General features: G+C 49.8%; 1 protein-coding gene across 1 annotated transcript in view; it reads left to right on the top strand.

Moving 5' to 3' along the window:
* The window catches only part of LOC144609639 (uncharacterized), a 20,967-nt gene extending 10,214 nt beyond the window's left edge, over nt 1–10,753 (top strand). The window contains exon 6 of the mRNA XM_078428139.1: nt 10,584–10,753. Coding sequence (XP_078284265.1) covers nt 10,584–10,753 — 170 coding nt within the window. The remainder of the gene's footprint in view (nt 1–10,583) is intronic.
* Nucleotides 10,754–11,195: the final 442 nt, after the last annotated feature.

Here is an 11,195-nt window from a genome sequence, read left to right as displayed (position 1 = left end):
TTAAACCATTGTGTGAAAATAAGACACAAAATGCTGGAGTAACTCAGCGGGTCAGGCAACATCTCTGGAGAGAAGGAATGGGTGACGTTTCGGGTTGAGACCCATTCTTCGGAAGAAGTCTCAGAAGTCCGAAGAAAGGTCTCAACCCGAAACGTCCCCCATTCCTCCTCTCCAGAGATGCTGCCCGTCCCGCTGAGTTACTCCAGCATTTTGTGTCTATCTTCGGTTTAAACCAGCAATCTGCAGTTCCTTCCTAAACCATTGTGTGGGTGTGTGTGAGAGTGAGTGTGTGTGAGAGTGTGTGTGTGTGTGAAAGAGTGTGTGTGTGTGTGAGAGTGAGTGTGTGTGTGTGAGAGAGTGTGTGTGTGTGTGAGAGTGAGTGTGTGAGAGTGAGTGTGTCTGTGAGAGTGTATGTGTGATGGTTGAGTGTGTGTGTGAGAGTGAGTGTGTGTGTGAGAGTGAGCGTGTGTGCGTATGGGTCTATGTGAGTGTGTGTGTGTGAATGAGTGTGTGTGTGAGTGTGTAAGAGTGAGTGAGAGAATGAGTATGTGTGAGTGAGTGAGTGTGTGCATATTTGTCTGTCCAAGAATGAGTGTGAGAGAGTGTGTGCATGTGAGAGCGAGAGTGAGTGTGTGTGTGTGAGTAAGTGTGTGTGTGTGTGAGTAAGTGTGAGTGTGTATGCATGAGAGAATGAGTGTGTGCCTATGTGAGTGTGTGAGAATGAGTGAGTGTGCAAGTGTGTGCGAGAGTGTGTGTGTGCGAGTGAGTGAGAGAGTGTGTGTGAGAGTGTTAGTGTGTGTATGCGTGAGAGAGTGAGTGTGTGTACCTATGAGAGTGTGTGAGAATGAGTGAGTGTGCGAGTGAATGCGCGTGCGTGTGTGTGCGAGTGAGTGAGAGTGTGTGTGCTAGTGTGTGTGAGAATGAGGAGTGTGTGTGTGAGAGTGAGTGTGTCTGTGTGCGAGTGTGTGCGTGTGAGTGTGCTAGTGTGTGTGAGAATGAGTGTGTGTGTGTGTGTGTGTGGGAGTGACTGCGTGTGTGTGTGTGAGTGTGTGTGTGCGAGTGTGTGTGTGTGCGAGTGTGTGTGTGCGAGTGTGAGTGTGCGAGAGTGTGCTTTTAAGGCAATAGAGGGAAACTATTTCTGCTGTTGCTGGTCTCGGATTAGATTGGGTGGGGTCAGTACAATGAGAGCTGTCATTTAGCAACACAATAGGGTGGTAGAGATTTGGTGCACACTTTCACAAGCACCAGTTGATACTGGGTCAATTATTAATTAAAAATTTGAGATTGAGAGAATTTTGTTGACTAAAGATATCGAGATAATCCGATAGTTTCCTCCTCCCTTGAATAACCGGCTCAAAAACTAGGGACCCATCCCATTTACAGGAACAGGCCGCCCCGTCTGCTACAAAATGGAGGACGTTATGTCCCAGAAGCCCAGGCAGCTTCCGTTAAGAGACAACACCGTGGCGCGACGGTAGAGTTGCTACCTGGCAGCGCTTGCAGCGCCAGAGACCCAGGTTCGATCCCGACCACTGTTGCTTGTCAGTGCGGAGTTTGTACGAATTGTGGGCACCCATATCTGAGGAAGGTTCTGGAGAGGGTTCCAGAGGAGGTTTACAAGAACGGTCCCATAGGTTAACCTATGATGAGCGTTTGTCGGCACTGGGCCTAGGGGTTGCCAACTGTCTCACTCCCAAACACGGGACAAGGTGACGTCACCGCCCCGCGCCCCACGTGACCTCACCCAGCCAGCGGCCACGTGCTCCCGCCCCACCAATGGCGGCTGGCTGGGCCGGGAGGCGGGTCGCTCCGCAACCTCCGTTAGGCAGTGTCCGGGCCTCCAGACCTAGACTGTCCCGACCGGCCGACACTGTCCAGAACAGGTAGGCACAGATTTTAACCAGCATCTGCAGTTTTTTCCTACAGTGTCCGGGCCTACAGCGCCCCCCGGGCCTAATACGGGACAAGGGCGGTCCCGTACGGGACAAGCCATTTAGCCCAAAATACGGGACGTCCCGGCTAATACAGGACAGTTGGCAACCCTAACTGGCCTGTACCCGCTGGAGTTTAGAAGAATAAGTGGGGGGACCTCATTGAAACGTACAGAACAGTGAAAGGCTTGGAAAGAGCGGGTGTGGAGGATGTTTCCACTTGAGGCCTAGAGACCAGGGCACAGCCTCAGAATTAAATTAAAGGATGTTCTTTTAGGAAGGAGATGAGGAGGAATTTCTTCGGTCAGAGGGCGGTGAATCTGTGGAATTCTTTGCCACAGACGGCTGTGGAGGCCAGGTCAGTGGATATTTCTAGATAGATTTAGATTTTTGTTTAGATTTAGAGTTACAGCGTGAAACAGGCCCTTCGGCCCGCTGAGTCCACGCCGCCCAGCGATCCCCGCACATTAACACTATCCTAACACACACTAGGGACAATTTTTTACATTTTACCCTACAAAACCTGCACGTCTTTCGTAGTGTGGAGGAAACCGAAGATCTCGGAAGAAAACCCACGCAGGTCACGGGAGAACGTACAAACTCCGTACCAGACGGCACCCGTAGTCGGGATTAAACCTGAGTCTCCGGCGCTGCATTCGCTGTAAGGCAGCAACTCTACCGCTGTGCCACCGTGCCGCCTATAAAGATTCTTGATTAGTGCGGGTGTCAGGGGTTACGGGCAGAAGGCAGGAGACTGGGGTTAGGAGGGAGAGATAGATAGACAATAGACAATATGTGCAGGAGGAGGCCATTCGGCCCTTCGAGCCAGCACCGCCATTCATTCATGGCTGATCATTCGCACTCATAACCCTCATTCTCTGTACCCTTCTCCCTCATACCCCCTGACTCCCTGACTCCGCTATCCTTAACAGCTCTATCCAGCTCTCTCTTGAATGCATCAGAGAATTGGCCTCCACTGACTTCTGAGGCAGAGAATTCCACAGATTCACAACTCTCTGACTGAACGTTTTTCCTCATCTCAGTTCTAAATGACCTACCCCTTATTCTTAAACTGTGGCCCCTTGTTCTGGACTCCCCCAACATTGGGAACATGTTTCCTGCTCTAACGTGTCCAACCCCTTAATAATCTTATACGTTTCGATAAGATCTCCTCTCATCCTTCTAACCATCAACCATGATTGAATGGCGGAGTAGACATGATGGGCCGAATGGCCTAATTCTGCTCCTATCACTCGTGGCCTCGTGACTTTGACTGGCTTCACACCGCTAAGCCTTGGCTGGCCAAGCCAGACAATACCTGAGCAATCATAGAGCTGGCACCAGGTTTTGGCTGCGTGTTTCCATCTGGTGCGTGTGCCCGATCGAATCCTGGAAACATTAGCGCAAATAAAACCGGCCAAGCGCAGGGTTTGTCCGCGGTTGGGTGAGCCTGCACAAGCAGGTGCACTGGCGAACAGGTCATCCTGCCAGTGGGCACGGTGGCACAGCGGGTAGAGCAGCCGCCTCACAGCGCCAGAGACCCGGGTTCCATCCCGACTATGGGCGCCGTCTGTACGGAGTTTGTACGTTCTCCCCGTGACCTGCGTGGGTTTTCTCCGAGATCTTCGCTTTCCTCCCACACTCCAAAGACGTGCGGGTTTGTAGGTTAATTGGCTTGGTGTAAATGTAAAAATTGGCCCGTGTGTGTGTGTGTGTAGGATAGTGTTAGTGTGTGTGTGTGTGTGTGTGTGTAGGAGAGTGTTAGTGTATGTGAGTGTGTGTGTGTGTGTGTGTGTGTGTGTGTGTGGGTATAGGATAGTGTTAGTGTATGTGAGTGTGTGTGTGTGTGTAGGATAGTGTTAGTGTGTGTGTGTGTGTGTAGGATAGTGTTAGTGTGTGTGAGTGTGTGTGTGTGTAGGATAGTGTTAGTGTGTGTGTGTGTGTGTGTGTATGTGTGTGTAGGATAGTGTTAGTGTGTGTGTGTGTGTGTGTGTGTGTGTGTGTGTGGGTGTAGGATAGTGTTAGTGTGTGTGAGTGTGTGTGTGTGTGTAGGATAGTGTTAGTGTGTGTGTGTGTGTGTGTGCGTGTGTGTGTGTGTGTGTGTGTGTGTGTGTAGGATAGTGTTAGTGTGGAGTGGATCGCTGGTCGGCACGGACCCGGTGGGCCGAAGGGCCTGTTTCCACGCTGTGCCTCTAAACTAAACTAAACTAAACCTAGCAGGTCAGGCAGCATCTGTGGAGAAAAAGGATGGGAGACGTTTCGGGTCGAGATCCTCTTCAGACTGAGAGTAGAAGGGTGGGGGAGGGGGACTGATAGGAAGGAGTTAAAAAAAAGATATATCTTTAATTCGTTTTGTTCTATGTTTCTCTATATCAATGTCTATATCTCTTGTCTCCCTTTCCCCTGACTCTCAGTCTGAAGAAGGGACTTGTCCCGAAACGACACACATCCTCTTTCTCCAGAGACGCTGCCTGACCCGCTAGGTTACTCCAGCACTTTGTGCATATCTTTGGCATAAACCAGCATCTGCAGTTCCTTCCTACACATATGGAGGGGCTAGGTAGGTAGATAGATGGATAGATAGGTAGATAGATAGATAGATAGATAGATAGATAGATAGATAGATAGATAGATAGATAGATAGATAGATAAATAGATAGGTAGATAGATATATATATCATTAGCAAATTTGCAGATGATACTAAGCTGGGGGGTAGTGTGAATTGTGAGGAAGATGCAATAAGGCTGCAGGGTGACTTGGACAGGTTGTGTGAGTGGGCGGATACATGGCAGATGCAGTTTAATGTAGATAAGTGTGAGGTTATTCACTTTGGAAGTAAGAATAGAAAGGCAGATTATTATCTGAATGGTGTCAAGTTAGGAAGAGGGGATGTTCAACGAGATCTGGGTGTCCTAGTGCATCAGTCACTGAAAGGAAGCATGCAGGTACAGCAGGCAGTGAAGAAAGCCAATGGAATGTTGGTCTTCATAACAAGAGGAGTTGAGTATAGGAGCAAAGAGGTCCTTCTACAGTTGTACCGGGCCCTGGTGAGACCGCACCTGGAGTACTGTGTGCAGTTTTGGTCTCCAAATTTGAGGAAGGATATTCTTGCTATTGAGGGCGTGCAGCGTAGGTTCACTAGGTTAATTCCCGGAATGGCGGGACTGTCGTATGTTGAAAGGCTGGAGCAATTAGGCTTGTATACACTGGAATTTAGAAGGATGAGGGGGGATCTTATTGAAACATATAAGATAATTAGGGGATTGGACACATTAGAGGCAGGAAACATGTTCCCAATGTTGGGGGAGTCCAGAACAAGGGGCCACAGTTTAAGAATAAGGGGTAGGCCATTTAGAACGGAGATGAGGAAGAACTTTTTCAGTCAGAGAGTGGTGAAGGTGTGGAATTCTCTGCCTCAGAAGGCAGTGGAGGCCAGTTCGTTGGATGCTTTCAAGAGAGAGCTGGATAGAGCTCTTAAGGATAGCGGAGTGAAGGGGTATGGGGAGAAGGCAGGAACGGGGTACTGATTGAGAGTGATCAGCCATGATCGCATTGAATGGCGGTGCTGGCTCGAAGGGCTGAATGGCCTACTCCTGCACCTATTGTCTATTGTCTATTGTCTATTGTCTATATATATATATATATATATAGAGAGAGAGAGAGAGAGAAAGAGAGAGAGAGAGAGATAGAGAGATAGATAGATAGATAGATAGATAGATAGATAGATAGATAGATAGATAGATAGATAGATAGATAGATAGATAGATAGATAGATAGATAGATAGATAGATAGATAGATAGATAGATAGATAGATAGATAGATAGATAGATTGAAAACGCAGTGTGTAAGATAATGCTAGTGTCCGAACCCGACTACGGGCGCCGTCTGTACGGAGTTTGTACGTTCTCCCCGTGACCTGCGTGGGTTTTCTCCGAGATCTTCGGTTTCCTCCCACACTCCAAAGACGTGCAGTTTTGTAGGTTAATTGGCTTGGTGTAAATGTAAAAATTGACCGTGGTGTGTGTGTGTGTGTGTAGGACAGTGTTAACATGCAAGGATCGCTGTTGGCATGGACTCGGTGGGCCGAAGGGCCTGTTTCCACGCTGTATCTCTAAACTGTAAACCAAATTCCATCTCCTGGACAGACACTAAATGCTGGAGTAACTCAGCGGGACAGGCAGCATCTCTGGAGAGAAGGAATGGGTGATGCTTTTTCTGTCTGAAGAAGGGTCTCGACCCGAAAAAACGTCACCCATTCCTTCTCTCCAGAGATGCTGCCTGTCCCGCTGAGTTACTCCAGCTTTTTGGGTCTATCTTTAGATGGATAAATGCTTAAATTGCGGAAAGCTCTCGAGCAAAGGTTATCTTTGTTTTGTCTGCCACGTTGTCACTTTCCCCTCGGACAACTGTTGCACACTTCCGTGATCATCGTCGGCTTTGCTCTGTCGTTTTCACACCTTACATTCCCCTTGTACCCGTCCATATCTCTAGTTTCGCCTCTCCCCCGACTCTCAATCTGAAGAAGGGCCTCGACCGGAAACGTCACCCGTTCCTTCTCTCCAGAGATGCTGCCCGTCCCATAGAAACGTAGAAAATAGGTGCAGGAATAGGCCATTCGGCCCTTCAAGCCAGCACCGCCATTCAATATGATCACGGCTGACGATCCAGAATCGTTCTTCAGTCTGAAGAAGGGTCTCGACCCGAAACGTCACCCATTCCTTCTCTCCAGAGATGCTGCCTGTCCCGCTGAGTTACTCCAGAAATTTGTGTCTACTATCCAGAATCAGTACCCCGTTCCTGCTTTCTCCCCATTTCCCTTGATTCTGTTAGCCCTCAGAGCTAAATCTAACTCTCTCTTGAAAACATCCAGTGAATTGGCCTCCACTGCCTTCTGCGGCAGAGAATTCCACAGATTCACAACTCTCTTGAGCTCGCAGGCATAGATGCCTGGAGCCACATCTCGCCCACAGTTAGATGGTTATCAGAAGTAACCTAACGCGGAATCTAAACCAGATCACGCCGATGAAGGGTCTCGACCCGAAACGTCACCCATTCCTTCTCCCCAGAGATGCTGCCTGTCCCGCTGAGTTACTCCAGCGTTTTGTGCCCGTTGTTTTGAAATGTTCCAGTGAGGCATGTCCTGGAATGTAACCTTTGATTCCTGGAGATTCTGGGCATGTTTACCCTGAGCCAGTCAACAGCTCCAGGCAGAGAGGAGGAGAAGAAATACACTTGGTAAAAGCAGTGCCAAGTTTAACCACTGTTATTGTGCAAGTCAATCTGTGGAACTCATTGCCAAAGAGGGCAGTGCAGTGCAGGTAAGGTTGCCAACTGTCCGGCTTGTATACACTGGAATTTAGAAGGATGAGAGAAGATCTTATCGAAACGTATAAGATTATTAAGGGGTTGGACACGTTAGAGGCAGGAAACATGTTCCCAATGTTGGGGGGAGTCCAGAACCAGGGGCCACAGTTTAAGAATAAGGGGTCGGCCATTTAGAACTGAGATGAGGAAAAACTTTTTCAGTCAGAGAGTTGTGAACCTGTGGAATTCTCTGCCTCAGAAGGCAGTGGAGGTCAATTCTCTGAATGCATTCAAGAGAGAGCTAGATAGAGTTCTTAAGGATAGCGGAGTCAGGGGGTACGGGGAGAAGGCAGGAACGGGGGTACTGATCGAGAATGATCAGCCATGATCACATTGAATGGCGGTGCTGGCTCGAAGGGCCGAATGGCCTCCTCCTGCTCCTATTGTCTATTGTCTATTGTCTATTAGCCAGGGCATCCTGTATTTTGGGCTAACTTGATTTGTCCCGTACGTGACCACCCTTGTCCTGTATTAGGCCCGGGGGGCACTGTAGGCCCGGACACTGTAGGCCCCGACACTGTAGGCCCGGGGGGCGCTGTAGGCCCTGACACTGTAGGCCCCGACACTGTAGGCCCGGGGGGCACTGTAGGCCCGGACACTGTAGGCCCCGACACTGTAGGCCCGGGGGGCGCTGTAGGCCCGGACACTGTAGGCCCCGACACTGTACAGTTTAGGTCCCTACACTCTAGATTTCAGACATTTTAGCTCCGGACATAGTAGTCCCGGAGGCCCGGGCACCGCCAAACAGAGGCTGCATAGCAATCCGCCTCCCGGCCCGGGCAGCCGCCATTGGTGGAGCGGGAGCACGTGGCCGCTGGCTGGGTGAGGTCACGTGGGGCGCGGGGCGGTGACGTCACCTTGTCCCGTATTTGGGAGTGCGATAGTTGGCAACCCTTAAGTGGAGACCAAGTCAGTGGATATTTCTAAGGCAGAGATAGACGGTTTCTTGATTAGAACGGGTGTCAAGGGTTATGGGGAGAAGGCAGAAAAATGGGATTAGGAGGCAGAGATCAGCCAAGATTGAATGGCGGAGTGGGCTCGATGGGCCGAATGGCCTAATTCTACTCCTACAACTTGTGAACTTGTTTACCCTGAGCAAGTCAACACCTCCAGGGAGAGAGGAGGGGAAGAAATACACTCCAAAAGAAGTCTTGGGTGAAAAAGTAATGCCAAGTTTAACCACTGTTATTGTGCAATTTAGCCCTGTGTAACCCATAGCAACAGCCGGGAGGAAAGCAAACATTCTTCACAAAGCAGAAGGTGGACACAAAATGCTGGAGTAACTCAGCGGGACAGGCAGCATCTGTGGATGGAAGGAAGGGGTGACGTTTCGGGTCAAAACAAATGGACCTTGCCCACAATTACTGCGCTGGTATGGCCGCATTTGGAGCGCTGTGACCAATTTTGGGCCCCATATCTGAGGAGGGATATGCTGGCTCTGGAGGAGGTTCACAAGAACGATCCCAGGAATGAGTGGGTTAACGTACGATGAGTGTTTGTCGGCACTGGGCCTGTACTCGCTGGAGTTTAGAAGGACGAGGGGAAACCTCATTGAGACGTACAGAACAGTGAGCGGCCTGGATAGAGTGGATGTGGAGAGGATGTTTCCACTAGTGGGAGAGTCTAGGACCAGAGGTCACGGCCTCAGAATTAAAGGGCGCTCTTTTAGAAAAGAGGTGAGAAGGAACTCCTTTAGTCAGAGGGCGGTGAATCTGTGGAACTCATTGCCAAAGAGGGCAGTGGAGGCCAAGTCAGTGGATATTTTTAAGGCAGAGATAGACAGTTTCTTGATTAGAACGGGTTCAAGGATTATGGGGAGAAGGCAGGAATTTGGGATTAGGAGGCAATGATCAGCCAGGATTGAATGGCGGAGTGGACTCGATGGGCCGAATGGCCTAATTCTACTCCTACAACTTGTGAACTTGTTTACCCTGAGCAAGTCAACACCTCCAGGGAGAGAGGAGGGGAAGAAATACACTCCAAAAGAAGTCTTGGGTGAAAAAGTAATGCCAAGTTTAACCACTGCTATTGTGAACTTGTTTACCCTGAGCAAGTCAACACCTCCAGGGAGAGAGGAGGGGAAGAAATACACTCCAAAAGAAGTCTTGGGTGAAAAAGTAATGCCAAGTTTAACCACTGCTATTGTGCAATTTAGCCCTGTGTAACCCATAGCAACAGCCGGGAGGAAAGCAAACATTCTTCACAATGCAGAAGGTGGACACAAAATAATGGAGTAACTCAGCGGGACAGGCAGCATCTGTGGATGGAAGGAAGGGGTGACGTTTCGGGTCAAAACCAATGGACCTTGCCCACAATTACTGCGCTGGTATGGCCGCATTTGGAGCGCTGTGACCAATTTTGGGCCCCATATCTGTGGAGGGATGTGCTGGCTCCGGAAGAGGTTCACAAGAACGATCCCAGGAATGATCCCAGGTCAGGCAGCAACTCTGGAGAGAAGGAACGGGTGACATTTCGGGTTGAGAGTGAAGTCTGAAGAAGGGTGTCGACCCTGAAATGTCACCCATTTCTTCTCTCCAGAGATGCTGCCTGTCTTAGTTTAGAAACACAGCGGGGAAACAGGGCCTTCGGCTCTCCGAGTCCACGCCGACCAGCAAACACCCCGCACATTAACTATCCGTTTTTGGAGTGTGGAAGGAAACCGAAGATCTCGGAGAAAACCCACGCAGGTCACGATCCCCGGGCATTAACACAAGCCCACACACACACTAGGGATCGAAGGGCCGAATGGCCTACTCGTGCACCTATTGTCTATTGCCTATTGACATTTTACACATATACCAAGTGTACAAACCCAAGCCAATCAACCTACAAACCTGGCGACACAGAGCTGGAATCACAAGATACCAAGCGCTCAAATAAAAGAGGATTAAAATCGAATATACCCAACAAGCTGGTTCGGGTATAGATTTTTAGATTTAGAGATACAGCGCGGAAACAGGCCCTTCGGCCCACCGGGTCCGCGCCGCCCAGCGATCCCCGCACATTAACACTATCCTACACACACGAGGGACAATTAAAAAAAAACATTTACCCAGCCAATTAACCTACATACCTGTACGTCTTTGGAGTGTGGGAGGAAACCGAAGATCTCGGAGAAAACCCACGCAGGTCACGGGGAGAACGTACAAACAAACGTACAGACAGGCACCGTATAGCCGGAATCGAACCCGGGTCTCTGGCGCTGCAAGCGCTGTGAGGCGGCAACTCTACCGCTGTGCCACCGTGCGCCATTGATCTTGTGCTGATTTTTCTTCTTCCTCTTAAGATCACCCAAATGATGCGGCCGCCACCATTGTGCAGGTGAGGGGATTCCAAAGGTTTACCACTGCCCTGCGAGAAGCTCCTTGCCTCTGGGTGTTAAACCACCCAGGCTGTCTTATCGTGTCGCCTCGTTCGAGATTCTCTCACGTGTACTACATCCTGTGTCTGCCCTAGACTGTAAGAGGTTGATGGGACAGAGCAGGGAGTGGTTTGCCCTGTAGGGTTGCCAACTGCCCCGTATTAGCCGGGACATCCCGTATGTTGGGCTAAATTGGTTTAGACAATAGACAATGGACAATAGGTGCAGGAGGAGGCCATTCGACCCTTCGAGCCAGCACCACCATTCAATGTGATCATGGCTGATCATTCTCAATCAGTACCCCGTTCCTGCCTTCTCCCCATACCCCCTGACTCCGCTATCCTTAAGAGCTCTATCTAGCTCTCTCTTGAATGCATTCAGAGAATTGGCCGCCACTGCCTTCTGAGGCAGAGAATTCCACAGATTTACAACTCTCTGACTGAAAACCTTTTTCCTCATCTCCGTTCTAAATGGCCTACCCCTTATTCTTAAACTGGGTGTGGCCCCTGGTTCTGGACTCCCCCCAACATTGGGAAC

This window comes from Rhinoraja longicauda, chromosome 34 (assembly GCF_053455715.1).
Source record: "Rhinoraja longicauda isolate Sanriku21f chromosome 34, sRhiLon1.1, whole genome shotgun sequence".
NCBI lineage: Eukaryota > Metazoa > Chordata > Chondrichthyes > Rajiformes > Arhynchobatidae > Rhinoraja > Rhinoraja longicauda.
Note: the sequence above shows the minus strand (reverse complement) of the source record. Positions and strands in the feature narration are given on the sequence as shown.